This window comes from Pipistrellus kuhlii, unplaced genomic scaffold (assembly GCF_014108245.1).
Source record: "Pipistrellus kuhlii isolate mPipKuh1 unplaced genomic scaffold, mPipKuh1.p scaffold_m20_p_4, whole genome shotgun sequence".
Classification (NCBI taxonomy): domain Eukaryota; kingdom Metazoa; phylum Chordata; class Mammalia; order Chiroptera; family Vespertilionidae; genus Pipistrellus; species Pipistrellus kuhlii.
The window spans coordinates 3840829-3868775 of NW_023425540.1; the positions used below are offsets into that span (position 1 = coordinate 3840829).

The 27947-nt window shown below is 46.9% G+C and overlaps 1 protein-coding gene across 3 annotated transcripts; it reads right to left on the reverse strand.

Annotated features, from left to right (window-relative positions):
* On the reverse strand, positions 1 to 27832 carry AGXT2 (alanine--glyoxylate aminotransferase 2). 3 transcript variants are annotated; one of them, XM_036410723.2, is made up of 14 exons: positions 27661 to 27831; positions 23935 to 24020; positions 22453 to 22634; positions 20750 to 20873; positions 19387 to 19481; positions 17100 to 17193; positions 16407 to 16500; positions 12578 to 12678; positions 11603 to 11695; positions 7997 to 8129; positions 6455 to 6546; positions 4469 to 4618; positions 3574 to 3672; positions 1 to 313 (listed from the first exon to the last, which is right to left on the reverse strand). In XM_036410723.2, the coding sequence occupies exons 1-14, from the start codon at positions 27746 to 27748 to the stop codon at positions 206 to 208; spliced, it is 1539 nt and encodes a 512-aa protein (XP_036266616.1). In that variant the 5' UTR covers positions 27749 to 27831; the 3' UTR covers positions 1 to 205. The 3 variants fall into 3 exon arrangements, with proteins under 3 accessions (XP_036266616.1, XP_036266615.1, XP_045427549.1); XM_036410722.2 differs by having other exon boundaries at positions 23935 to 24023; XM_045571593.1 differs by lacking the exon at positions 11603 to 11695 and having other exon boundaries at positions 23935 to 24023; positions 27661 to 27832.
* Positions 27833 to 27947: the final 115 nt, after the last annotated feature.

Below are 27947 nucleotides of genomic sequence, written 5' to 3' on the forward strand. Positions count from 1 at the left end.
CCTAGTGAAGAAGGGTTTATTCTCTGAGCGAGGGAGAGAGATCCTTTGCTGAAGGATTTCTCAGCAGTACAGGGGCTCTGTTAACCAATATGGCTGGTAGGCAGTCAACTTTTACAACTTATACTGGTGCTTCTGAAATTCCTCAAGTTAGCTCTGGAACATCAGTGGGAAGGTCTTGAGGCTTGTGGGTTTTATGCCTTAGATTTCATTTAGCTCTTCTTTCCATGTGCTGGCTCACGGCAGCACGAAATACGTCCACTGCAAAGTCGACCTCCGGCTTCGTGACGCACAGCGAGGGCGCGATGCGGAACGTCTGAGGGGACAGGAAAATAGGGTGGTCAGAGAATCAAATGGAACTGTGAGCAAATGCGCTAACCTACGAACCTAAGACTTTGCTGTTGTGGCATTTCCTGTGTTTCCTTGGTGGGTTGGTCTCCTTTCCAACGCTGTGCCCCGGCCATTCACCCCCAGTCTTGTAAAAATTCTGGTACCCTCTGGCTGTGCTCCTTTCCCTTTTTGTCATCTGCTCACCTCCTCGCCCTTCCGCCTCCTTCGCTGCAACCTTAGGTTCCTATCTACACCCCATTTCTGCCACCACTGAGGTTGACCTCCATGTCCATGTGTGTACAGCCCAACAGACTAGCTTCTTACTTTCTTGATTACCTCAACTTCCCGAAGCTTCTTCTCTGCTTCTCCGAATCCATTCACACCCACGCTGGTGCCAGGAGCCTCCTCTTCACTAGGAATAATTCCATTTCTGATTCCCCCTGTGTCTTCCCTTAAAATGAAAGTTTCTGTCCCTTCGTCCCTGCATTCTCCTTAGATCTATTGCCCCAATCAGGTCTCTTCCTTTTCTAACCAGCTTGGAGCACATGGTTGATCGTGAGAACTGCTCTCTCACCTGCCCCCTCACTGCACTTGCATTTCCTTCCACCTTCTGCAGCTGCACCCAAGCCCACCCCGAAGTCCCAGCCCTGATCAAAGCTATATCTGAACCACTTTGTGCCAACACAGGTAGCCAAGAAAGTGCTAAAGAACATCTCGCTGCTTGGCAGTCGGACAGCACTTGTCGGCAGGGCCTCCAGGTTCTGCTGGTCTCCTGCATGTCTGTCAGATTCCCCTTTTCATTGTACACCTTTTGCTTCTCAATCTCCTTGCTCAACTCCCACGCCACTGGCTCTATTTCATAGAAGATCTTGCCTGATGTTTCTCAGAACCTGTCAGGCAAGATCTTTCCAGAGAGTTCTTTGCTCCCACATCCGTTATTATATCCTGACCTGAACATCCTCCCAACCTGAACACTCAGAGAATGAGGTGTCTGCTCTTCAGCTCCACATTTTCCACCTGTGCCGTTGGCCCTGGGGACTCCCACCACCGTCACTCAGGAACCATCCGTGTCCTCTTGCATCTTCAACTTCTTTTCAACTTCCCCCAGGCCATAAGCAAGCAGGTTGACGGCTCTCATAACCCACATCAAACCACATGGAGTGAACATCTGTTGGTCCCCTCGTGCCTCTAGCTGTCAGATAAACCTTATTCTCTCCTTTTATGCAAATTTACTAAAAAGACGAGTTGAAGCTTATTGGTCACCATTTTCCTCTCCCCTCTGTTCACATCTCAACCCACTGCCAGTTGGTCGTGCCCCTGTCACCCTTCCACCAGCACCGTCACCCAAGCTGCCAGGGCTGCTAAGTGTGCAGCTTGAAGGCATGTTCCTCACCTTCCTGGCCTTCCCTGCTGCGCGTGGCATGTGGGTCCCTCCTTCTGAACTTGTCCACTTCCTTGCTGCTCCACACTCTCCAGCCTTTCTCTCACCTCTCTGCCCTTTATCCTGTCACCACTCAGACCCGCTTTCCTCCACCCACCCTTTCCATGTTGGTGGACAGCTTTCTAGCCTCGTCTCCCTGCATTTTTGATGCAGACACACTTCCCAGGAGATGTCCTCATCTCACCACTCATGTGATGGGTTCCAAACTGTGATATTCAGCTTCCTTTCCTCTGAGCTACAGACTTATCTACAGACCTGGATGTCCATCACTCCCTCGAATGGAGCACAGTCGAAGCTGAAGTCATCTTTATCCTGAACCTAGTTAGACATGAGGGCTCCATCCTTGACTCTCATTCTCCACATGCAGTCCCGTGCATGTCACATCCAGAATTGTTCTCTGGGGTCTCTCCCATCACATCCACTACTGCTCAAGCCCAAGGAGCGTCGTCAACCCCCACCTGGACTCCCTGCCTCCCGGCTAGTCCCCTCAGCTTCACCCTCCTCTGAGGACAGATTCAGAAACCAGATGGCCTGAGTTTGGATCCTGGTTCTGCCACTCACTGGCTTGTGACTTGGGCAGTTTAACTAACTTCTCTGTGTCTCTTTCCTCATCTGTAAAATCCTATCTAATAAAGAGGCAATATGCAAATTGACCATCACTCCAACACACAAGAAGGTTGCTCCCATGTGGTAAAGATAGCTGCCTCCATGTGGACACAAGTTGATGGCCAAAAGATGGCCAGCAGGGGAGGGCAGTTAGGGGTGACCAGGCCTGCAGGGGATTGCAGTTAGGGGCGATCAGGCTGGCAGGGGAGGGCAGTTGGGGGAAATCAGGCTGGCAGGGTAGTGGTTAGGGGGTGATTAGGCAGGCAGGCAAGTGGTTGGGAGCCAGCAATCCTGGGTTGTGAGAGGGATGTCTGACTGCCCATTTAGGCCCGATGTATAAAAATTCATTTGCTACTGTTAATGAATTAATTGTAATGTAAATATCGTAATGTAATGGTCTTGGGCTCCACAGCAGCGGTTCTCAACCTGTGAGTCACAGTTTGAGAACCTCTAGCAGGGCCACCTAAGACCATCAGAAAACACATATATTTACATTATGATTCATTAACAAAATTAAGTAGCAAAATTACAATTATGAAGTACCAACGAAAATAATTTTATGGTTTGGGGTCACCACAACATGAGGAACTGTATTAAAGGGTCGAGGCATTAGGAAGGTTGAGAAACACTGGTCTATACCTTAGACCTCTGCCCCTAGCCAGTCCTGTGAGCGTCCTGCGGCGTGAGGGATGAGGGGCAGATTGCTCCAGTCTCAGCAGCAACCCGCATGCACGGCCAGGGCCACACCAGTCCTCCCCTGTACCCGGGTCCCCTGGCCTGCCAGCACTCTGAGGTTGCTCCGGCCCCGGGGGCTACTATGTCTTAGGGGGTTTAGGGTTTTCAAAGTCAGAGCCCAGGGCTCAGTGAAGAACAACCAGGATCTCTCTTACAGACCTCAGGGCACTCACTCATGAGGCACGTTGCTTATTGCATGACAGTTATGACTTCACTATGACCCACGCTGTAAATCTTCTGGTTTGCTGGTTCTGGACTGTTCTTCACAGAAAGGTGACTACTAAATCATTGGACACAGCGGCCCCTGGTGGCCCTCAGGTGCCACTGCCACTTCATTTTGAAAATTCCTGAGCAGGACGCCTAGAGGGGCTGGTCTCCAGCACACCCTTTGGAAAGTGACCCAGCAGCCTGGGGCGTCAGGGAGGTGCCCACCTACAGCGACAGGTCACCCGCCCGTCCCTCACCTGAGAGAAGAGGCCTCCCCTGCCGATGATCAGGCCCATCCGTCTGCAGCCCTCGTGGATCTGGTTGACTTCTTCCCGGGGCAGGGGCTGGCGGCTGGCCTGTGAAGGGAACATTTCCATCTGGTGGTGGCTGGTTAGGGACTTACCCCCAGGAGGAAGGGAAGCAGCCCAAGCAGTCCGCGTTCCTTGCTCCCTCTTATCCCTCTCTCTGGCAATGGGATGAAGCTGTTCGTTGCCAGACTGGGTTTTTGGGGTCTTATTAGGTATCAATTTTATTTGGTGTTTGTTTGTATCCCGGTCTGTTCCCCAGTTCCTGAGACCAGCGCGGCTGCAGGCGGAAGACTGGAGCTCTGGCACCTGCTGCGAGCTGTCCTCCCTCACTGTCCCCCCACCGCCTTCCCCCCCACCCCCCAGCTGGAGCGGGGGTCTGTCCTGTGACCACACACACCCACACACCTACCTACAGATCTTTAAGATCCTTACCCTGCCTAAACCATTACCACAACCTTCTCCCAGCCCTTCCCCTTACTTCCACTAGCTCTCTGGACCACTTGCTTCCCCCCTCCCCCAATTATTTCCTGCCTTGCCCACATTAGTGGTTCTAAATATTCAGTCATAAGCGATGCTCTTTGCCTAGTGTGGCAAGAAGACCAGTTCCCTTTTCCAAATCCCACCCTCACCCCTCCGGCACTCTGAGAGCCTGCCTGCATTTTGTGCACACCCAGCATTGCTGCCGCCCTGTGGTTCCCCCTGAGAATGCATGAAGCCAGCTTTGGGCCGATGCTTGCTATTGGCCTGTTGCTGCCCCAGAAGCCAGAGAGAGAGAGAGAGAGAGAGAGAGAGAGAGAGAGAGAGAGAGAGAGAGAGGAGAAGAGAGCCGCAGGCCAGCACCTACCTTATCCTTCACCATTTCTATTCCCACCATGAGGCCTTTGCCTCGGACGTCACCGATGATTTCAAATTCATCCCGCAGCTCAGCCAGCTTCAGTAATAGGTACGTGCCAACTTCTAGACTGTTCTCCTGCAGCTTTTCCTCTTTGATCACCTGTGGAGAGAAAGCCCCGAACACCCTTGCATTAAGCAAAGTTCCAAAACGGAGAGGTGAGGAGAGGTAAGTGTAGGCGGCCTTCTTCACAGAAAGCCGGCCAGGCGAATGGAAGCCACATCCAGTGTGGCTATGGCCCGTGCCACAGAGAGAATTCTGGGAGGAGAAAGTGAGTGCTGGGAGCGGGGCTATTCCCATCCTTCCTCATCTTCAGGTGGCTGAGAATCCAGGAAAGGGTGCAAGCCATGTCTGTAACAGCTCCCACAGTCCTGAGCTCTGCATTGCCCGGCTTTGCTGAACACTGGGCGACCGAGGGGGAAGACAAGTGCTCTGGGGGCAGAAAGGCCACAGACGCCTGCCCTCCTGGCAGCTTGTTGGCCTTCGCCCAGCTGCCCCCAGCAGACAGGCTGGCAGTGCCCAGGGGCCTCCCTGCAGGGCCCTGGCCTCTTGAGCTGAGCTGAGCTGAGCCCCATGTGGCCCAGAGCCAGGGCACCGGGACAGACAACAGGATTCTCACCTTCATGTGCCCACAGAGAGACTGGGATCTGTGGTACGTGCAGCATGTGCTGTGTTCATATCTCACTGACAGCCGCTGCACCACTGTGGGCAACCCAGACATTTTTAATACCTCTCTGTTCATCCAAGTCCTCTACTTTCTAAGTAGTTGAGGTGACACAGCACTTTTAAAAAAAAGTTGGCGGTGTCTACAAAATGAAATAAATGACACATCCGATCCACACTTGCTCATTTCATCCTTTAATCGTATTTGGAGTTACTTTTTAATTAGCAAGGATAGCTCTTTCTTACTTGTTTTTTGTTTAAAAATACTTTGAACTTCAGTTTCTGAGCAGGGGAACCATGGGACTAGTTAAAAAATCAGAAAGTGTAACAGCCTGCAGAGTAGAAACCTCCTTGCTGATCCCTGTCCCCCAACCCCCAAGTCTCCCTCCCCTCAAACAACTGCTGCTACCAACTTCTTGAGCATTCTTTCAGAAATGCATTAAACCCATTTATGCCAGTGCTTTCAAGCTATTAACATTTGAGGGCATTTAAGACGTCTTTTCCTACAAATGTGACCCCAGGCAAAATCAATGGAGAGGGGCTAAACAGTAGCTACAATACCTGGTAGTCACACAGCACTCAGATCCGCTGTCTGTAGACTTTTAATTTATGACAATACAAAAAAAAAAAAAAAGCAAGAAGACAGGCCGGTGTGGCTTAGTGGTTGAGCATCAACCCAGGAACCAGAAGATCACAGTTGTATTCCTGGTGGTGCCCAGGTTGTGGGCTCCATCCCTAGAAGGGGGCATGCAGGAGGCAGCCAATCAATAATTCTCTCTCATCATTGATATTTCTGTCTTTCTCTCTCTGATATCAATAATTTTTTTTAAAACAAGAAAGAATATATAAAAAAGAGCCAAAATTAAACTACATAAGGAAAAAGAGCTTGTTTATTTAAAGATATTAAAGGAATGACATTAAAGACAGCGATTGCTAGCTGTCCATAAAATACCACTCAATAGCAAAGACATTTCAGGGCTTGGGGAAAGCTTACATTTCCCATGCATGTGAGGTTTCTTATATATTTCCCTTTCAATACTTTGATCACCAAGACTAGATAATTAAGAAAAGACGGTCAGGTGTCAGAATAATAACTGGGAGTCGAACTTTAATTCATAAACTAGTAAAATAAAAACTGGGGATCTGACTTTAATTCATGAACTAATAGCCCTCCTCTCCAATAATGTGACATGATAAAGTTATGAGAATGTATGTGTGGCTTTGAGGTTGTCGTTTTGTGACATGAGTGACGTTCACACGGCTGCTGGCACGTACCTCAAGCACGGCCGATGCGATGGCGCAGGCCATGGGGTTCCCTCCGAAGGTGTTGAAGTGCAGGACGCTTTTCGCCAAAGACTTGGCGATCTCTAGGAGGAGAAGGTGAAGGTGGGTGAAGGGGACACCCCATCTATAACATCCCATCACAACATTTGGGGAACGTTGTAAGCGACATCATATCCAACTCATTCTTCACTCACAGAGAGTGGAGGCCTGGATGGAATTGTGGCCCCACCGAAGTCCCTATGTGGAATCCTAACTACGTGGCTGCATTTGCAGGTAGGGCCTGGAGGGAGGTCATTAAGGTCAAATGAGGGCATAAGAGTGGGCCCTAATCCCACAGGCCTGGTGCCCTCAGAAGAGACATCAGAGCTCTCTCGCTCTCTGTCAAACAGGACATTGAGGACAGAGCAAGAAGGCGGCCATCTGCGGGAGCGGTCTCACCAGAAACTAACTCTGCTGGCGCCTTGATCTGGGACCCCCGGTCTTAGAACTGGGAGAGAGAAACGTCTGCTGGCTAAGCCGCTCCCTGTGGTATCTTGTTCTGGTATCCCTGGCTGACCAACTACGGCGAACAAGGAAACAGCTTGTCTACTCAATGGGGAGTTGGCTAACACAGCCTTGAACGTGCCATGTGAACTGAGAAGTGCCTTAAATCTTGATTTGAGAAATTTAATTTGGAAGTTTAATAATTAATTTAATAATTTAATTAATAAAGCCTTTTTTTTTTCTTCTGTCTTTCACTTTGGGGATTAAGAGGGGGGGAAATTGCTCACATCAAGGATTTAGTAATAGAATTTTTGGATTGTTTCAGGGTGAGTATATATTCAGCTCGTTATACTTGACATTCTTCATCCATGTTTTTGTACCTAAAGTCATTTAATAAAAACTCTGAGCTGTCACCAGGCACCTAAGTACGTAGCCTTCAGAGCCTCATGTGGGGAAGTGATTTTGAAAATTTCATAAAAATTATTTTCTGTCAGACCTCTCTAAAATGAAGAATTCAGCTAAGTTTCATGTCTGGTTAGGTGAGGTTGTGCTATAGTTAGCTATTTTATGGATGAGACAGCCACAGGCACATCTAACACTTAGGACCTTGAGTCTATGGCTTCCTAATGTGGCGAGACCAAGTTAGCGTTTCCTTCCAGAATATTCCCTTGGCAATGTCAGGGTTGGTTTCAGGTTGGTTAACGAGGATCTCTTGGGTTGGTGGCTCATTTCTCTACTCCTTGGCAGTGTGCCTGAACCCTGCATTTCATGGTGGAGGCACGAGAATTAGTCCCCCTACAGCAAGGCAGGAGGGGCCCCTATCTGGCTGACAGACTGCTCCTCTTTCTTTCTTTCTTTCTTTCTTTCTTTCTTTCTTTCTTTCTTTCTTTCTTTCTTTCTTTCTTTCTTTCTTTCTTTCTTTTTTCATGGCTTGGGAAATGCACGTGAGTTCCCATCACAGTCTCCAACCCAAACACATTCAATACGCATGCTCTCTCCCATCGCCGGTGCACGAGGCCAGCAGCAACCACACGCTGCTGGAGGGCCTACCTGGCGTGGTCACAACCGCTGCCATGGGAAAGCCATTCCCGATCCCTTTGGCCATGGTGACGATGTCGGGCAGGACGCCGTGGGTTTGGAAGCCCCAGAAGTGAGAGCCCAGCCTTCCAAATCCCGTCTGCACCTGGAGGACGCAAATCCCAAATCACTGGAAATGCTGGATTTTCTCACTCTGGGGTCTTCACCACCCCCCCCCCCCCCCCTTGGGTCTCCTCCTCCTCAGGATCCTCATTGCCAGCCATTGTCAGCCATTGTCATCGCCACCTTTGTACTATCACTGACAAAACACTTCATCTGTGGCTGAGCTTCTAGGCCGCCAAGCCATTGACTAGCTTTGTGTGCCTGGCTGTGTTTCTCAGTCACTCTGGACCTGTGTTGACTCCAATGAGCAGGAATGCTAATAGCAACGCGTCTCAGGCGTGCTGTGAGGGCCACACAAACGGTGCATGTGGAAAGGATCAGTACAATTTAGCAAGACTTAGCGGCTTCTGTGTGCAAGGCAGCAGGGAGGAGCCTGGAGGAGCAGTCCCTGCCCCTGGCTGGGTAGCTGGGTGAGGCAGCAGTCACAGAAGCAGGTGGGGGCTGGGGCACCTGCCACCAGCCCAGATAGGACAGCCTTCCTCTTCCCGGCCACCTCCTTTTCTTCCCGAGGATTCCATCACCAGGAGGACCCAGTTGAGCCATGGAACTCAGGACCGAAAGTTGATCTTCATTGTCTTGTTCATGCTGTTCCTTCTTTCTAGAAGACTCCTCCCCGTGTTCATCCCACTGATTCCTCTCGTCTTCAAAGCACAGCTTCCTCATCATCACATGGTCTAGGTGGATTTTCCTGAGCCAGTAGGGCCCCCAGTCAAGGCATCTGGGCATGCTGCCACCAGAACCTGCCGCCTCTGCCATTGGAGCCTCCCGCCTTAGACTGTCAGCACCAGAGTATCTGTCTGATGCCAGGGACTGGATCTTACACCTCCCTCGATCCAGAACACCGCCGAGTGCCTGGTAAAAGCAGACACTTAGGGTCTGTAGAATGAATGGCGTGGCCGAGTGCCTAACTGCACAAAGCCACACCAACGCCGTGTGGGCTTGGCCAGGGCCTTCTGGCCAAGCTTCCTGGCTCTCAGTCTCTTGGCCTGTCTGTTGGACTCAGTCTCTCTAACACACACATTGCAGGTGGGGACCAAGGCGTGGAGCTGCTGACTCTGAATGTGCTTGACAGAGCTTCCTTCCGGAGTCCTTCTATGGCTCCCCTCTCTCCAGGGGGTGCTCCACGGGTTAGAATTACAGGACGCAAATAATGGAGCCGAGCTTAGTCCCAGGGTCGGACAGACCTGGGCCCCAGCCTGGGCATCTCCCGCTTCCTAGCTCTGGGCCGCTGGGCAAGCTGTTGGATTTGCCCAAATGAGATCATGTAGGAAGAGCTTGTGGAAAATCTGCTCGTGTTGTCTTCCATCTGTCTAAGAATCAAAGTAAATGGTGAAAACCAGATTGCCTGGACATTGCATGAAATGATGTAGGACAGCACACCATGTGCAGTCACAGAGGAAATGTCAGCTTCACGGAATCTTTCACGGGAACAGGGATGACTCATGCTAAGGCCCACATATGCTAATGCGTGGAGATAGGGAGCACGAGTAGTGGAGAGAACTGTGCTTGGGCTCACCTTGCCTAAAAGCTGTCAATTTCACATGTAAACCGATTTCATGCCGGACCGGTACAGAGGGAGGCCGGTCTTCTCTCTGGTTCCAAATTCCTCATTTTAAGGAAGAGAAGAGCAGGGCTCGCTCCTCAAGGTGATCTGTGTGTTTCCCGTCCCGCTCCCCCTTTTCCTGCCCCCCCTCTGCCTTCTGCACCACGGTCCCTTCAGGAGCCGCAGTGTGGCCCCGTGGTTATGGTGGCCTTGGAGCCTGGGTTTGAGTTCTGGCTCTGGCCCTACTCAATGCGTGACTCTCCCTGGCAGGTGGTTGAACCGGGTTGGAGTTCAAGTCAGTTTTCTAAAAATCAGGAAGGATGACAATGGGCCGGACCTTACAGACCTGCTGGGAGCATTAGCAGGACTGACGTGACCAACACGCCTGGCACGCAGGGAGTGCTCAGAAAGTTCCAGCCGGTCTTCGCGTTGCCTGGTCATTCCATCTGCCCTTCTCAAGGTCACCTTGTGTTAGTTTCCAATCATGTTCTCGCAAGTGACAAAGCCAGGTCTCTTAGAAAACCCTGCAAGATCCCTTGAATCCAGTCTGCCTTCCCTCTGTTTAGGGCAAGTCAGCAGCTTTGGGCTGTGCTGACTCCAAAGTTCATTCTCTTCACTGATGGAGCGAGTTGCAAACCCATTGAGTAGCTTTTTCTTCTTTTTAACAACAGGTTAGCTTTCTTCAGCTGGGACTTTGACTGGCTGACGTCCCTAACCCTGAGTCGGCAGGTTGCAAAGGGGCGGTGGGGCTGTCCAGTCCCTCTGAGGCTACCAGAGACCCAGCTGCACATGTAGAAACTGCAGGAAAAAATTTGAAAGCTGCCCTAGCCAGTTTGGCTCAGTGGATAGAGCATTGGTCTGCAGACTGAAGGGTCCAGATGGTTCTGTTCCAGTCAAGGGTACATACCTCGGTTGCAGGCTCAGTTCCCACTGCCTGCACCCGCCGTTCCCATCAGGGTGTAAGTGGAAAACAATCAATTGATCTCTCTCTCTCTCTCCCTTCTACACTCTCTAAAAATCATTGGATCAATGGAAAATATCCTCGGGTGAGGATTAACAAAACAAAACAAAAATTTGAGGGGAGCCTGAAGTCTGCCTTGGCTTGAGTAGTTGAGGAAAATGGTTCAGGCAAAGACGGCAGGTCTGAAACCGGCGCGGAGCATCGGAGTTCTCCACCTGCTCTTGGTGCGGCTGCCATTGCTGGAGGAATCAGGACCAATGAGCCTGGCCGCCGTCCGCTGGCCACAGATCCCCCTCTTGCTATTCTCAGGAGGCAAACATTACTTTCTGAACAGACTCCACTATGAGGTGTGATTATAAGTAAACCCGTCTCTTTTAAACACACACAGGCCAGAGCTCACAGAAGCTATGAATTCTGTTCTCCAAAGTCGTCCCCTCAGACAGTGTGCTGTTCCAGCAAGGCCTTCTTAACTCCAGCTGTTTTAGAATTTTGGGGGAACTATATTTTTAATATCCCCAGTGCTGGCCCTCTTCTGACTTAGAGGCTGGGTTTTTTTCTTTTTTCTTTTTTAATATAATTTCCGAACAAGTTTTGTTACTAAGGTAAGGTGAATGCAGCCAGGCTGGTTAATACTCTTTGGCAACAAGCACTTGAGGAAGATTTGATTACGAGATGAAATTTCCCCTGTGGTTTTTAAGTGGCCCCTGATGTAACCCCAAACGTGAATTTAAAGCTATTTTCGGTGATGGCAATATGTGCTAGACTTCAAGTTGCTGTCTGTACTTGTTCAAAAGACTGACTAATCCAGGAATCAATCAGCCGGCCAATGAGCAGAAGCTCCACTAACTTGTACCCACCCTGGCTGTTCTCTGCCTGGAATACAGAGGGGCATTAAAAGGGTTTTCTCCCCGCATCTTGCTGCCCCCGTGCCCACTACTCCAGGGCCACTCACTTCGTCCGCGATGCACACGCCTCCTCGCTCCCGCACCAGCTGGAAGACCTCCTTCAGGAACCCCTTGGGGTACTGGACGACCCCGTTCACCCCCTGCAAGAGCCCAAGCACAGAAGGCCTATCACAGCAGCACAGCCTTGGAAGGTATTAAAGACAAGGAAGATAGCTTTTCAACATCAGTCATTCTAGCCACTTTTTTATACTCAAAATAAAAGGGTTTTTTTTTCTGTCTTGCTCTAGCATCTTCTACCTGTAGTGACAGCACTTCTGCCAGCTCCTCTTCAGTGGGTCTCCAGGCGACCGACCGCTCTGCAGTTTTGTGGGAACTTGGCTGTGGCCATGGGAGGAGGCAGACACCTACTCTGCCATTTTGACAGGAATTGCAATCCCAGCAATTTTTAACACAGTCTCTAGAACTGCTTCAACCATGGGTGAAAAGAGAGGCCATTATTCCTATGCCATGCCTTCTGGGAAAAAATCCAACTGTCTGCTTTCCTGAGATTAGAATGAGAATAAATAAATTGAGGGGACTTAGTGAGGTCATACAGGGTGGGGCAAAAGGAGATTTACAGTTGTGAGTATGTGAACCACAGGGTTTATTCTTGTATTATGACTAATTAATTATTGTATTATTTCCATGCAAACAACTGCAAATCTACTTTTTGTCCCACCATGTAAGAAGGCCTCTCCTCATACTGTGGGCATTAAGCACTAAACATTGCTGGGGTTTTCTGTTTTTCAGAATATTAGGAGTTTAATGGTTTTCTCTATCTGTTCAGCCCAGACATTCAGAAAATGGTATATTTATAAGTCAATTGAAAATCATGGGCTCTCTTTTTTCCAAGGGGACCAAGAGAAGAAATTGACTTTGGAGAGGGACACAGCAATGGTTAAATACTTTCATAATTCTCTAGAATGTATGGGTTAAAACTCATAACTGTAAATTCAGTTAACATCTCAGGCTAATATACTCACTTGGATTGGTTCTGCAAAAAATCCAGCAATTGATTTGCCCACACAGGTGCTCAGAGTATCTTTGAACTGCTCGATATACTGGTCTTTAGCTTGGCAGCAGTCTGTGGATAACAAACCGACAAAGAAACAAGCCCCCCACATATTTGAGGGTGTGCAAGTGGCACCCAGAGGAGCGGGGAAAACACAGACAAAAGAAAACAGGAAGCACAAATGGACCAGAGTCCCCCGCAATACAGAAGAGCAGGGTGGGAGGGCGTTGATTTCTGGAGGGGGAGCATTTTGTCAGAATGGCTTGCACTTTGGCTCCAGCAGCGCAGCGAAGGCAACCATAGAGGCATAAACAAACCCCTCCGTCCGTCCTTTCTGTCTGGGGGAGAAATGCCCGGAAGTGCCATTGAGTTTGCTATAGAGGGCTGCTTCCGCTAAGGAGACCCATCCTCTCAGCTGCACAGATTTCATTCCAATGTGATGGTGGGAGGAGATTTAATCTAATTGAGAATAACTCTATGTACCTTTTATTGATACTTAAGTTGCTTTACAATTTTAAAGTCATGAAGTACCTCAGTCTTCAGCTAGTAAGTGTGTTTATAGAACAATTAGAATTCAGTCTACAGAGGAATCTATTAGAGCCGGATGACTTCCATCCTTGCAGTGAGGGAGAGAGAGGAAGCGTTTCCCTCTGGAAAAGGTCCCGGCTGGACACATCCACATATGACTGAACCTTCAGAATTGTTACCTGCACTTGTAACTTGGATCTAAATAGCACCATGGGTTCTTTGAGCGTAACAACTCGTATCTGTGGACAGTAGAGGGATCTCCAGAGCAATGAGGATGCGATGAAAGTGACAGTGCAAGTCTGGAAGACGAGTCACCTGCTACCATCCTAACATTCAGAGGCATGCCTGCAGCCTGTCTCCTGAAGGCTAGAGGAACAGAGACCTTCAGTCATCATCCTCATCACTGAAGCATGCATCTATTTTATACTCCAGCTCTTCACTGAGAAAACAAGAAAATCACTACCTGGCCCCAACATTTGTTTTAGGCTGTAAGTGATGTTTGGGAAAACGTGCTTGACAGAGAGTTAGTTAGAGTTGGGGGTTGGGGTGTGAAGAAGGAAGTAATGGAAAGGGTAGCAAACTCGGAAAGCACATGGTTAGCATCAGTTACATTGTTGGATGTGCAGGATATAGTAGACAAATAAATCTAGGCCTCTAGAGATGAGGAATTTATTTTTAAGAAAGGAAGAGAAAACAGCCTAGGATGACCTTAAAGGATAGATAGACATATGTCCAAAAGATATAATATGGATGTTTATCAGGCCCATTTATAATTAGAAAAATCAAAGGGTAGAGAAAAATCAACCCAATGTCTTAAATTTGGACAAAACCAAACCCAGAGAAGATAGTGTTTTGTTTGGCTCTGCACTAGACTTTTCCTGATGCCACCCCCACTGTCCACAAGCTCAGCGATGAGAGGGACCACCCACTGTCATAAGAGTTTTTATTCATTTCACAGGCTCGTTGCTGAAACTCCAGGTCAGGCTGGCCCTGGAGAGAGGTTTGATGCAGTGGTGTCACCATGACAACGTCAAGGCAGTGGAGAGTGGATGCTCTGCTGGGTACCATCCAAGCAACAGCGGAGAGAAGGAAGAGTTCTTTTCTCAGCTGATGATGTAGAAAGAGTTAAGCAGAACGCGGAGCCAAGAAAGAAAGAAAAAAAAATTAAAAGAAAACTTGTCTTGCAAAAGGTGCAGAGTGACATGAACAGTAACAGGTTGAGGACATTGTGGGTCAGTGTGATTTGACCAGTGAATTTTATCTGACATTCAGGGCCTGGAACGAACACTTGGAAATAAAAGTTCCTCAGGAGGGGGTGAAGGAGGATAATGGAATCTACCACATAACCACCTGCCAGGATATCAGGCTCACAAAACGGACCACTGCTTAGGTCAGTGTGGGGAGTGATGGCATAATTCTGAGGTGAAAATTCTTCTGTCAAGATTGGCATCTGAGGGAACCCCCTGAGGCACCTGACAACTGGGAACTTTCTGCCCCAAGGACTTTGCACGTTGGAATGTTTTTGTAAACATATTTGAATAAACCTCTTTGAAACAAAGCCTGACTTCTCAGGCCCTAAAAGCACTAGCAGAGGCTAAAATCCTTTTTGCATTCCAATTCCATTCAAAGATATGGTGCCAGCCTTGTCTCTTGAAAATATGAGTTAGGAAAACAGATAAAGAACAAATTCAGGGAAGCAGGAACAAACATCGGTCACTATCAATTAGCCTCCAGTTGCCAAAAGAGAGATCACCACTAGAGATGTTCTGGTATTTTCTATCTAGTTGGCCTAAGGTTGAGGAAAAGACCTCAAAGAGGGAGGAGGCAGAGAGAATAGAGAGAGAGGGGGACACCGGGGAGGGAGGGGGAGGAAATGACCGTCTCTGAGTGCTCTGTGCTGGTGGTTCTGCAGTCATATGGATGTCTGTGAGGTGCACCCAAGTGTGTTTGGTTCTTGATGCCATGTAGATAAGATATCCAGGTCTGATTGTACTTGGCCTTGCTACTGTCTGCCTTCTTCTACAAAAATTCTCTTGCCTCAATCTCATGAAGTCCTGGGATTAAAGGTCAAGGAGCAGGGATTCTTATCTCCACCTTACAAATAAGAAAACTTATGCATATGATGGGGCTTTCTCTTTGCACCATGGTTGGACGGGGAGTGGGACCCAGGTCTACTGACTTCCTGTGTCTCTTCAACCCCGGCCAGCAGGACAGGAGTTATTTTAAAGCCTGGGTTTACCCTGCTGGGATAGTAGTGTGAGCCAGGGTGTCAGAGGTTTGGGAGCACTGGCTTTGGAGTCAGGGACTTGGGTTCAAGTCCTAACTGTTCTGCTTCCTGGGTTTGGACTTTGGTTTCTTCATCTGTACAGGGTTTGAATGACAGCTGGAAAATTCCTATGGTTTTATGTTCTGTGCCCATGACCTCTGGACCCAATGCTCATGCTTCCATCTTTCTATCTCCATCTGCCTTATCCCATCTGAATTTTAAGATGCCTATGACTGCTCTTCTTTTCAAAGCTGCTTTTAAAGACTTCCATTTGCACTTTCCCTCTCAACGCGGGGTGACGCCTACTATTTTCTTCAAGCTCATTCAGCTGGACATCCAGTTCTTCCCTTGGGCACGACTGAGGAGCAGCTACCGAAAAAGTTCTGATCTATAGTTCTGATCTATGGCGACAGATAGGAGGTGGGACTTGGTGATTAGCAAAGAACAGATGCCATGTCCTTGCCTCCTCCCCCATGTAAAGAATGCAAAGACAATGCGTTTGGCAAACAGAAGCTTTCCATGTGAGAAGGCCTTCAAAATATTGCCAGAGATGTCAGCAGCTTTCAAGAATGGCCTTACATGTTGACAGATGTTCTCATTTTGGCTGGCGTTCTGAGTCCCTGGGGGAGCTTCTTGACTGGAGTTTTGAGATTGCTAAAATTATTCTTTTCCCTCTCCCCTCCTCCCATTGAAACTGGGCAAATGAGCCCACCAACCGTGTTCTCTTTTAAGATCAGTAGCAAAGCTACTGCTAAGGGAGTTAATAGGGCTTCTTTAAATAACTACCAGGTGACAGTCTGTGTTTAGCTCGGCTGTGGGAGCAGGAGGTGCTTTTCCTAACAGCCAGATAGGACTGTGGCAGGAGGCATGAGAAGTAATTCAAGGAGGGGTTGCTTCCTAGTTTGGTTTCCTTCCTCACTTTCCCCCAGAAATCTATCAGCCTCTCTCCAAGCAACTTATCTCTCCTGATCTTCCACCAGGTACCGCCCTCCCTGCCCGGTGGGACCTGGTGCACAGCTACATTTCCTAATGGTTTGCACTGGAGAATCTCGACAGTGGCTTCCTCCCCAAGGACCACGGAACACATCTGGGCACATTGTCTGCAAGGACAAGAGAAGAAGTTTGGCAAAACATGAGCAGAAGACAGCCAGTTTGGGGGATCACATGGTGCCAATCAAGGCAAGAGGGTTTCTTAATTTGCTATCAAGATTCCTCTCCCACTAAGGATGAAAACCTAATTTTCTGCTCTGCAGAGGTAATTGTTTTCTTAGAAAAAGTTATGTGGGCCCTGTACAAAGGAAACTGGTTTCAACGTCAGCCTGAAACAACTTGCTCAAGGGTTTGGTGAGCGGGGGCATCGAAAGAGCAACAATAATTAGGTGCTTGATGCTGAAAGGGTGGGGACCGGGGCGACTTTATAGACATTCTATGCACGTAATGCATTTATTGAAATCTACCTGATTTTATTTAAGAGCAAAACTCATTTTACAAATTCTATTATTTATTATTCCTCAGACTTGGAAGGTCTTTCTAAGGAACACTTCCCCACAATGGTCTTCAGACAATTAAGTTAAACTAAGCCCCCGGTGAATGATGGCCTTTATATTGGTTTCTAAGGCCAATATTTGGAAAATCTGATCAATTGTTCCACATAATCAGCAGCCTTTAGAGAAATAAGACGAAAAGTCTCAAAACTCACTGATTGGCAGCCCTCCCCACTGGGGAGTTTCATCTTGAATTGCCCTACGTTTGATAAGCCAATTGTGTAAGGACTGCATCCGTGGTAGGCTCCTCTGCAGAGAAAAAACAGACGGAGGACAGAGGTAAGTTCATTATTCTTTGATCTCTGGCCTGTGAAGCACAGAGTAGGACAACAGAGAAAACCCTGGAAGGCCATGGAGATGCAATGGAACACCATTTCATGCAATTCCAGTAGTTTCTAAGAAATCTTCTAAGTCCATGTCAGGCAAACTAACATGTTTATCTTTCCTGCTGGTGTCATAGATTTGAAATGATAGGAGAAATTTTGGAGACCATCTAGCCAAAAACTCTGACCTTACCACCTGCCTTACTCTGTTACTATAAAGTAGGGAGACTCCTCTTCTAGCAACAAGACAAAAATTATACAGGTGGAGAAAAAATAGCTTTACAGCTGTTTGTATGGAAAATAATACAATAATTAATAAGTAATCTATCCTATATAATAAAGAGCTAATATGCTAATTAGACTGAACAGCTGCAAGGACCATCCAGACAACATTCCAGACAAAGCCGAGGCACCATGCTTGCAGGGGCTGAGCCCCTTGCATGAATTTTATATATCAGGCTCTAAGTGACCGTTGACCATTTGACTAGTAGCTGTGACACACACTGACCACCAGGGGGCAGATGGTCAATGCACAGGCATAGAAACATGGAACAGATTGATGAATCTCAGAGGGAATGGGGGTGGGCGGGGAGGGCAGGAAGAAGTTAACCAAAGATTTTACAAGCCTACTAGAGGCCTGGTGCACAGATTCATGCACCAGTGTAGTCCCTCAGCCTGGCCTGTGGGGACTGGGCTGAAGCCGGCAGTCTGACATCCCTTGAGGGGTCCCAGATTGTGAGAAAATGCAGGCCAGGATGAGGGACCCCACTGGTGGCACCGGGCCTCTAGTATAAGAATAAATTATATTTCGCATACTACAACTGTAGACCTACTTTTGCCTCACCCCATATATTTAATGAGTATTTGTCTTTGAAATAGTCACCTTGAGAAGCCAAATATTTCTTCCTGTGATGCAGCTATTGCTCAACACTGTGGGAGACTCCTTTTTAAGTGCCTTAAAAGCTACCTGATCTGCCATAGAAGAAACAGGTGTTACTTCTTCTTGAACCTGAAATAATCCTATTCAGTATAAATCATCCTAGTCATCTATTTGGCTTCAAATGAGTTTGGGCAATTTCCCAATTCAAAATCACTCAAAATGCAGATCTAGGACTCTGAATGAAGACCAATCCTATGCAAATAGATGGTCATCTATCTTGAAAGAGGAGACACAAACATCTTATGAACTCTAGTGGCCCCATTACTATTTTTAATAGGCTAATACTTGCCTGGACATACATCTTCAGGAATGTTCCTTTAGGTAAAATATCCATCACAACTCTTTATAGTCATATTTCTTTGATAGCAAATGTTTTCTCAAGCCTGCTATCCCTGCATGTGCTTTTTATGTGAAATCTATACTATTGGGTGTGCTTTGGTAATAAAATTGTGCTGAAATTAAATCTTCTTTCAAATCTAGATAGAAATTATGGCCATACAGTGGAAAGAATGAGACTATTTCTTCATTCTATCAACTTTTACTATATGTCACTCCTGTCTTTTGCATAAACTTTTCTATAATAGTGTTTAAATGTGCTATATAAAATTACCCGACGGAGGCAACTGTAAGCAAAATTCTTAGTGTTCTATTATTTTTAACGTTAGTAATTTAGCCATCAAAGGTTAATAATTAACCTAATAAATGATCAGTTCTCAAAAGTCACCCAAAGGAACAGAAGTATGAACTTAAAAAGAAGAAAACCTGGAAACCCGGTGCAGCTGGCACTATGAATGCCAACCGGCTCATTATTACAAGCAGAGATTAAGTGGGCCCCGGTCCTATGGTAGAGTCATGAGTTTCTATAAGTGGAGACCAGTAATTCTTGGCATATGTCGTCATCAAAGTACATCTTCCAAGTAAAAAGAGCTGAGATGTGACCTTCACTTCCACAGGAGATCTGTGACACTATAGACTTCACACTATTGGTTACGCAGTCAGGGACCCCTACTTTGGATCAGGCCAATTTGGTGGGGTCACCAGTCATAAAATTCATTTGACTGATCTTGCCTTAAAGCCTAAAATTAGAAACATACCCCTCCATGCTATATTTTACAGCTAGACATTTAGTGTTGGGGTAAGTCACTGCCATTCAAGTTGGGTATTCTGAGGTGTGGTTACCTGAACGAAATGATGTCTGTGCTCTTTGAGTGTGCTCTGGCCATCAGCATGGCTAGGTCGTTGGCTTCTGAGCCACTGTTCATGAAGAAAATGACCTGCAGGGAAAGAAAGGCATGTGGCCTCACACTTCAGTTTATTTTCTTGTTATCCATTAATTCAAAATTACTAAAGACTATGTCCCAGCCTGGATTATTAAGGAGGGTTTCCTTCAGACTAGCAGTTCTGTCACTTGTTGACTGTATTCATTCTACAGCTTTTCAGTGAGCAGCTGCTAAGTGCTGGAGATGCAAAAATGGCTCAGGGATTGTCCCAGTCATGAAATGTTTTTTTATTTTCATTGGCTTTGTCTTTTGCTCTGCAAAATGCTAAGATAGGGAAACAGTGGTTAGTGGTTGAGTGGAACCAAGCACCAGATCTCTTGATTTCTGAACCTAACTAACCCAAACCTGAACTCGAACCCTAACCTGACCTGAGGGCCTGAGACTAGGAGGCTCCCTGATCCTGCAGCCCGAAGGGAATTGAAGCCTGAGCTGTGTGTGACTTTGGAAAAACAAGCAAATGAACAAAATGCAGTCCATCTTGGCCAAAAGAAAGGAGTGACGGAAGGGTGTGCGTCCTCCTGGGTGGGGACCCAGAGCAGTAGGCGTGTGCTGTGCCCCGCTGACTTCCTGACTCCTGCTCTTCCATAAACATGTCTGGGCTGAACTTTGGTTACAATTATTCCAACTTTCATGTCTTCCAGCTACTATAGTAAATAAGGTATCCGGGTAATAGAGTGAAATAAGAATCATAGTTAACACAGGCACTGTCCTAGGTACTACCTATGTATTAACTCATTGCAAATCTGAGTCAACATTTTAACATCTCAATTCAGTTAAAAAATCCAATCATTTCAGATACAGAAGAATCTCACTTCGTAAAAATATCTAAGTGCCTCTTAGACTAAATAAACTGAATGGTGGCCAGATTATTATGTGTTCAGAGATCATAATAATCTGGCCACTCAGTGTATATATTTTTTAAATTTGAAAATGGCTCCACTCTTTGTAAAAGAAAAAAAATGCAAATGGCTTTGCGGAGGGGTTATGAGTCAAAGAGATGAAAACCTCCGGGGGAACATAAAGGAGAGAGTGGAGGGAGGAGGAGGGCCTCCAGCTAAGAGGAAGTGACCAGAAGCTGGAGCAGAGGAAGTGAACCCTGGCTGGTTTCACCAGCGATTCCTCAACTCCTTCCTTCTCGATTGCTTCCAGAGACAGCTATCAGCTCACTGTTCAGGTCACACACCAGATTCTCTGCCCATGCCCCTGCGGGCCAGGCAGCTCCCCTGGGATCCCCAGGCTCCCCTCCCTGAGGAGCACCATACCTTCAGAGGGTCGGGGAGAAGCGCCGAGAGCTGCTCTGCATACTCATGGATCGGTGGGTGGAAGAAGAGGTTGCTGGTGTGCCACAGGCGGCCCAGCTGCTTCTGCGCCACCGCATTCACCTTCCTGGCAAACCAGGAGCAGAGTTACCCAGGCTGCAGGCCCACGTTCCTCACACACTGACCACGGAGTGCAAACATTCCATCCGCACATGAGAAAGAACTCCAACCACCAGAGGTGACTGGCAACGTGGCCTCCAAAGGCAATGAAGGAGCCTACATGGTAATCTTTTAAAAAAGAAACTCATAGTGTAGGAGGAAGTTTGGGCTTACAGTCTCTCCCAATGAGGCATTCTTATTAATTACACGTTCAATGGTTTGGAAGCTAGAGACTCTAGATGCAAGCCTGGGTGTCTCCCTTTTTATTTTTTTCAAGAACTACAGATCCGTCAGGCACATGCACACAAGGTCAATATTCCTTTCCTTCGAAGAAGATTCCGATATCTGGGTCTTAGCAGTGGTGAAAGTTGAACATGTTGTAACTATGAAACCACATTCTCGGAAAGAAGGCTCATGTTGACGGGCAGTGGGAACTAAGGGTAGATAGGCAGGTAGGACTCGGCTTGGAATGCCTGGAAGAGCCAGATGCAGCTGTCTGATCTTGATTTAAAGAACAGCAATGGCTGAGTTTTGTTACACACCAATCTGTTATTAACAATAGTAACTGTCCCACCTCGAAAATCAGTTAGTAGTTGACCAGTTTTGAGAAATGCAAGATCAAACAGATTTCTGGACTGCAAGACTTCTTGGTACCTTTAACAGTCTCATTTGCACAGTTTCTCCCCAGGAGGGAGATAGTTTATAGTGTTTCCTGAGCTTATTTCTTCCAAGCATCTCTTACTAACAAACCTCTCCTGTGGTCAGTGTTCCATGAAACCCCCTTTAGAAAAGTGTGGTGTGCCAATAAACTCCCAGACAGAAGAGACACTTGGCCAAAGATTGCTCAACAAAATAAACCTGAGAGCCACGTGCAGGTGGAATGGAAGGAGGGGTGGGGTGGGGTGGGGTGGGAGGGGGGAAGATTGGTACTGGCAGTCCTGCTGGGAGGGTGCGTGGCCTTCTAGGTGTGGGCGGAGGAGACTCTCAGGAGACGCTGTTAGTTGGGCTCATGCCTAAGGTAGCAGAGAACCTCATGATTAATGGGCCCATATATTCCTAAGGGAAATCCCCACCCATGTTGCACCCTTCTCCTGTCACCCTCCATTTCCTCATCTATGGCTCAGAGTAGCTGACGAAGATCCTTAGCTGGAACTGCTCTCTCATCTCTCCTCATTCCCTCCGCTCCACACGTGTGCTGTGAGAACTGCCTCTCTTCCTCTTCCTTCTGCCTCTCCTCATCCTTCTCTTGGGAAGAGTTACCAGTGCGGAGATTCCCTTCCCGCAGCCACACACGCACAGCAGTCCAATTACACGGTCCCCTCCATGGCACGGGCCCTGAGGATGACTAAAACTTGCATGGTCAAGAAAAAAGTGCAGTGCTCAGATTTTTTGTTACCCAGGAAACAGCAGAGAGTGTGTCAGCCATAAGCTGGGATGGGCCTCAGGAGAGAGAATTTTAATCAGGGCCCCGCATCACCAACGTGGCCATTTGCCTGTCCTCCATATATTCTCCTGGGGTGGAAACCCCGACTTCTAAGGCGACTCACGGGTGGCAGTGGCCGACACTGACAGTGACGATGCCAGAGAAGAAGTCCAGGTATCTGTTTCCCTCGTGGTCGAAGAGCCACTGCATGTGGCCCTGGTGGAGCAGCAGAGGGTCAGGGAAGTACACCAGCTCGCAGGAGAGATGCTCCCGGTAGACCTCCAGGACGCGGCTGTAGGGCATGGACTGTGGACAGACAGCTCTCAGCGGGAAGTCTTCCTCTTCTCCCCTCACAGCTCTTCCCACAGTGACCACCACAGCAGTGCCTCCCTTTCCCTGACCCTGCGAGGCCGGGCCCTGTGCTCCCCAGCGGCCATCTGCCTGCGCCTCCCTCCCCTCCTCGCAGGACATCAAGGCCCTTCCTGCAAGTAGGGGGAGTCAGGAAGGTGGCCCTGCGACCCCAGTTTAGATCACACGTGAAGAAAGGAGCAGGGCATTTCTGCCTCTCAGTGGAAAGCCTTGGCTTTGAGTTGGTTTTAGCTGTGTGTGTGTGTGGGAGGGAGGGGAGAGGGAGAAGAAGACTTCGGAAGTAAATATCTGAAGCAATAAGTCGGGTTTAATATTTTTAAAATTTTGCCATATTAAAAAAAATAAAAACATGAAGTGCTAGTGATGTTTATGCTCATAATTACCACACCTGTCTCCTCTGCGTCTCTGCTTTGGGGGTCCCTCCTGACTGTCTGTTATTTATGCAATTCCTAACCTGTGAATATTATGTAGAATAAAAGTTTGGGGAAGGAGATAGAGAAGAGAGGGAAGGGGAAAGAAGAGGAGAGGAAAGGAGAGAAGAAAAGAAAAGGGCGGGGGGAAGAGGTTTATTTACTTGGGAGCAAAACGATAACTTTATATTTTTTGGTGGAGAACTCAGGAAGGCCATATGAGACAATCAAACTCAGAACAACATTTTTTAAGGTTAGTGTGCCAATCCATTCTGTGATATATGTACTTATGTACATATTTATATCTCTGTCCCTGTGATATATTGTTATGGATGCACTCTGTCTCTCTCTGCCTTCCACCTCTGCCTCTGTCTCTGGTTCTCTCTCACAAACATTCACAGCCTTTGACACTGTGGCGTTGAATAGAGCCAGAAGGTTCAGATGCTCCCAGTGGTATAAGGAGAGGCTATCTGGGTGGGATGGTTCAGTAGGCAGGGCCGATTGTGGATCCCTCTTTTTTTTTTTTAAATACATATTTTTATTGATTTCAGCGAGAAAGGGAGAAGGAGAGAGAGAGACAGGAACAACAATGATGAGAGAGAATCATTGATCAGCTGCCTCCTGCACACCCCACACTGGGGATGGAGCCCACAACCTGGGCCTGTGCCCTGACCAGGAATCGAACCGGCAACCTCCTGGTTCATAGGTCCATGCTCAGTGACTGAGCCACACCGGCTGGGCTGTGGGTCCTTGTTGAGAAAACAGTTAACCTAGCTTTCTGGAGAAGCACCACCTCTTTTGGGTTTCCCTAAAGCTCGAGCTCTTACCTGGTACTTCTCAGGTGTGAAGTCACATGGAGGCATTCTAGGTTTCATATGAAGACCGAGCTTGGTTACAGATCTCCAGAAAGCACCTACTAAAAGCGAAGTGAGTTAGGATCCTCAACTAACCAGCACACAGGCCCATTTGTATAAATCTCCTGTAGTTTGTTACCTGAATCAAGGTTCTTAGGATATTTTATTTTTTAGTTAAAAAAATCATTTAAATTAGACTTTAGATGGGATTTAGAAACTGAGGTATCTCAATAATGAATTTTCTGGAGGAAAAAAAGATAATTTCTCTCAAATGAAGTCAGGGAAGGTGTGGCAGATATTGGGGGAAGTCACGGTTTCTCCCATCAGGGTCTTCACTAACTTGGAAAGCTCCTCCCCGACCCCCATGTCAACAACATTTCTCTCTTCCGTTGACCAAACTTCTTGCAGTGCTGTGTGTTGCTGGAATATGTACCCTTTGTTAATAGAGGTGCTTTCTAAGTGTTGGGTTACCCGGTGCCTGAATCCCAGGACCCACCCCAGTGTCAATAATAAAGGAATGAATGGTTATTGACTTTTCTTTTTGGGAATAAAGACAAAGAGATGCTGGGCAATGTACTGTATTAATCAATACTATGTGCAAATAGATTGGAAAGAAAAACCTTTCTCCAAAACACAACACAAAGACCATAGCAACACAAGACCATGAAAAAAGCAAAGATAAGCTGAACCAGAAAGAGACAGAGTGCATCCATGACGATATATCACAGGGACAGAAATACAAATACATACAAAATGCAACATTTGGAGCAAGAAGGTACCTTCGACTTTATCTTTTGATTAAAATGCTCATTTCATAAATAATTGAACCAGCCCATAGTGGTGAGTTAATTTGTTAAAGGTAACCGAGCTAGTTCGCTGCAGCACAAGAATGAAACTCCACATCACTGACTTCCAGCCCTGTATTTTCCCCCTCACTCATTGGCTATCTTCACCTTCCCCTCCAGCACAGATAAAAAACAAAACAAAACAAAACCCTACTTGGGTTTGAGCCCACAACCAGGACATGTGCCCTTGACCGGAATCAAACCATGACCTCCTGATTCATAGGTCAACGCTCAACCACTGAGCCATGTCTGCCGGGCCGGACACAGATTTTGATGAAATAATGGACCAGAGAAGATCAGAGCTGGAAGAGACATCTAGAGACTTTACGAGTACCCTTGGAAAAGAATGCTGCTAATTGAAGATTCAAGGTCAGTATCAAGATAATTGGAGAATCTGAGGCAATGAGGTCTCTTGTTCAATCCACAGATGAAGTGTTGGTATTTTGTGAGGCTATGAAGTCACAGTCCTTAGAAACACAACGAACAATTGCATTTTTAAAGAAAGATGAAATGTAACAGCATTGAATATGTTTTCTTTCAAAGAGCTCTCATTCACTTTTTTGCTATAAAAAAAATCACAAATGTCATTAATTTGCTCTTACTTTAAAAGCAAGTGGCTTTTGGCTAGTCATAAAAATAGCCCCTCAAAACCAATAGTTTAAGTTTTCTGAGAATTTCACCTTTAAAAAGGTTTTCATTGTGTCTCTCTACATTACTTTTCTGAGATGAAAGAACAATTCTGAGTGTTTCTAAGAATTCAAATTTCCTTCACTCCTCCAGTCTCATTTTTCTACCTGCAAAGTTGGAGTTGCCCATTGAGAAAGATCAAAGCACTCTTGACTTCATGGTTATAGGAATTAGGAAATTAGGCTGAAAGAAGAGAATTGAAAAGAAAGATTTGATTAAAGAAAGCCTGAGTTTTAAACAGTCAATACAGATTAATTAATTAACTAATTAATTAATTCAACTGATAGGAATACAGTGGTGGAATGAGGGCTCCAAATGCAATATATAAAATCCTGTTCTTAGAAAGGAAGGAAGGAAGGAAGACAATAGCAAGCAAGTAGAAAAAATGATTAGTCAATAAATAAAATAAGTCTAGATAACATCTCAAGTCTAGATACATCAAGTGGGTGTATATTTTGTACACAGCAAGTTCTTAAGAAGAGTGTGTTCAATGAGTGTGTTTGAATGAACTAACACAAGCAGGAATACATCTAGATACAGTAGGTAAGAAAGAAGAAATCAAACTCCAAATGATTTTATTAATTTTTTTTTAATTTTAGAGAGAGAGAGGAAGAAAGATGGAGATATTTGTTGTTTTACTTATCCATTCATTGGTTTATTTGGTTTATTCCTGTATATGTCTTGACTGGGCATCAAACCTGAAACCTTGGCCTATTGGGACAACACTCTAACCAACTGAGCCACCTGGCCAGGGCCAAACTCTGAAGGATTTTAGAAGGCCAGGTAAAAAGTATAACAGTCATGTCTACATGGTGTGGGCTTGCAAGGTTACTTCTCTGTAGTGGAGCTCTGTAAGGAGTTCCCATGAGCTGATCAGGACCTCCAGGCAACAAGCCTCACCTGCCATTCCTAAGACACCTGCTGCTACTCAGCCCAGCTCCACAACCACAGGGGTAAAGGGGATCGCAGAGAGGACATTTCCTCTTGCTTTGTCAGCAGCTGGTGTTTTCAGCAGAGTGTCCTCCTTATCAAGCATAAAACTCTGGATATTATTCTAGTTCCTTCTTAGAATAAGTTGGGGTTAGTTAATTAAAAGACCCATGACTAAGGGAAAAGAGAAATCCGAACAGGATTGGAAGAAGGGTGAGTAAGAAAGGGTCCGGTGGAATCACGCTTAACTTTGGAGTCAGACAGAGCTGGCTTTGAATCCCATGTTGTCACTTCTATGTTTCTGCCTTTGATCAAATTTCCTAACCATTCCCTATCCTCCTGTCTCCTCATCAGTGAAATTGGATGATGGTACTCACCTACAAGTCTGGTTGAAGATGAAAGGAGATGATAATATAAAACAACAGGTATATTAAGTTTTTGTGGTGGAATGAGAAGCAAATAACGGAAGAAGGAAAAATAGAGAGTAAGGAAAGATGAGGAGGAAATGAAGATAAAATTGATCCTAATAGGGAATGAAAAGGATTTCTTGGGCCCGATTAGAGCTTGTGAGGCCAGGTCCCATTATGGCACATAAATGCGCTGATAGCTACTGATGTTCATGTTTGCATGAGGGAAATTGTTGGGGGTGTGGTGATGTTCTAGCGGAACAAGAGATGTGAAAATTCACAAACACATAGGTGGGCATAATATGCAAGCCACAATGGCTGGCTATCCCAGGTCCCCTTCCATTTTCTGTTCCTGCTGGGAAGAGAAGAGTCTGAGCAGGAGAGGGGGATTCAGGGCCAAGTCCTAGCTTTGTGTGTGTCCCTAAGCTAAAGACTGAACTTTTCTGAGTCTCAGTCTCTGTGTTGGTAATTGAGGGGATGGTGGAAATTTGTGAGGATGCCCTATGTCTTTGAAAGGGGTTGTCTTTGAGCACCTATATATTTCAGTTAATACTTTATGTTGCATTCCTTTCCTTTTTACATTACAGCTATGGTGTTGCGTTTTTATTTTGAAAGTAAAGCCAGGTTTTGTAATCCATCAATTTCATTGGAAAATACTGGACAAGGGAGGGGGCTTTGGACCCAACATGGTGAAAACTGCTGTGTTGGTACCCCGTCTCTCAGATCCCACCCAGATCTAACATTTCAGAACTCCAGGCACAGGCTCGAGAGCTCCGTCCTTCCCTCTCCCTCACCCTCTGCTGACCCAGGTCCCCCTGGGCTCCACTCACGGCTCAGGGAAGGGCATGTCGTGGGGGTCCTGGGTGAGGAAATCTCCAGGCGCCAAGTTCTCAGCAAATGTCTCCAGGCTGGAGTCATCTCTCCTGGTGAGGAAGCCAATTCCCACAGAAGCAGCTCGGAGGAAGGGTTCCACCTGCTCACCCAGCGGCTGGACTTTGAGATCAGGAGGGCAGGGGAGGAGCTTGGAGAGGAGTCCTGGAGTGGTTACTGACAAGCCCAGAGGCTTTAGGGTGGCAGCAGTGCCTAGGGACAGGGAAGGATAAAGGGGATGGGGTCA

Excerpts from the sequence above, each read along its gene's own strand:
- AGXT2 (XM_036410722.2), bottom strand. The coding sequence starts at position 27,748 with ATGACTCCAGCCTGGAGACATTTGCTGAGAACTTGGCGCCTGGAGATT. Across the intron at positions 4,619-6,454 it reads TCGCATCGGCCGTGCTTGAG|GTGATCAAAGAGGAAAAGCT; the intron begins GTACGTGCCAGC and ends TTCTCTCCACAG. Across the intron at positions 314-3,573 it reads GGGGAGGCCTCTTCTCTCAG|ACGTTCCGCATCGCGCCCTC; the intron begins GTGAGGGACGGG and ends CTGTCCCCTCAG.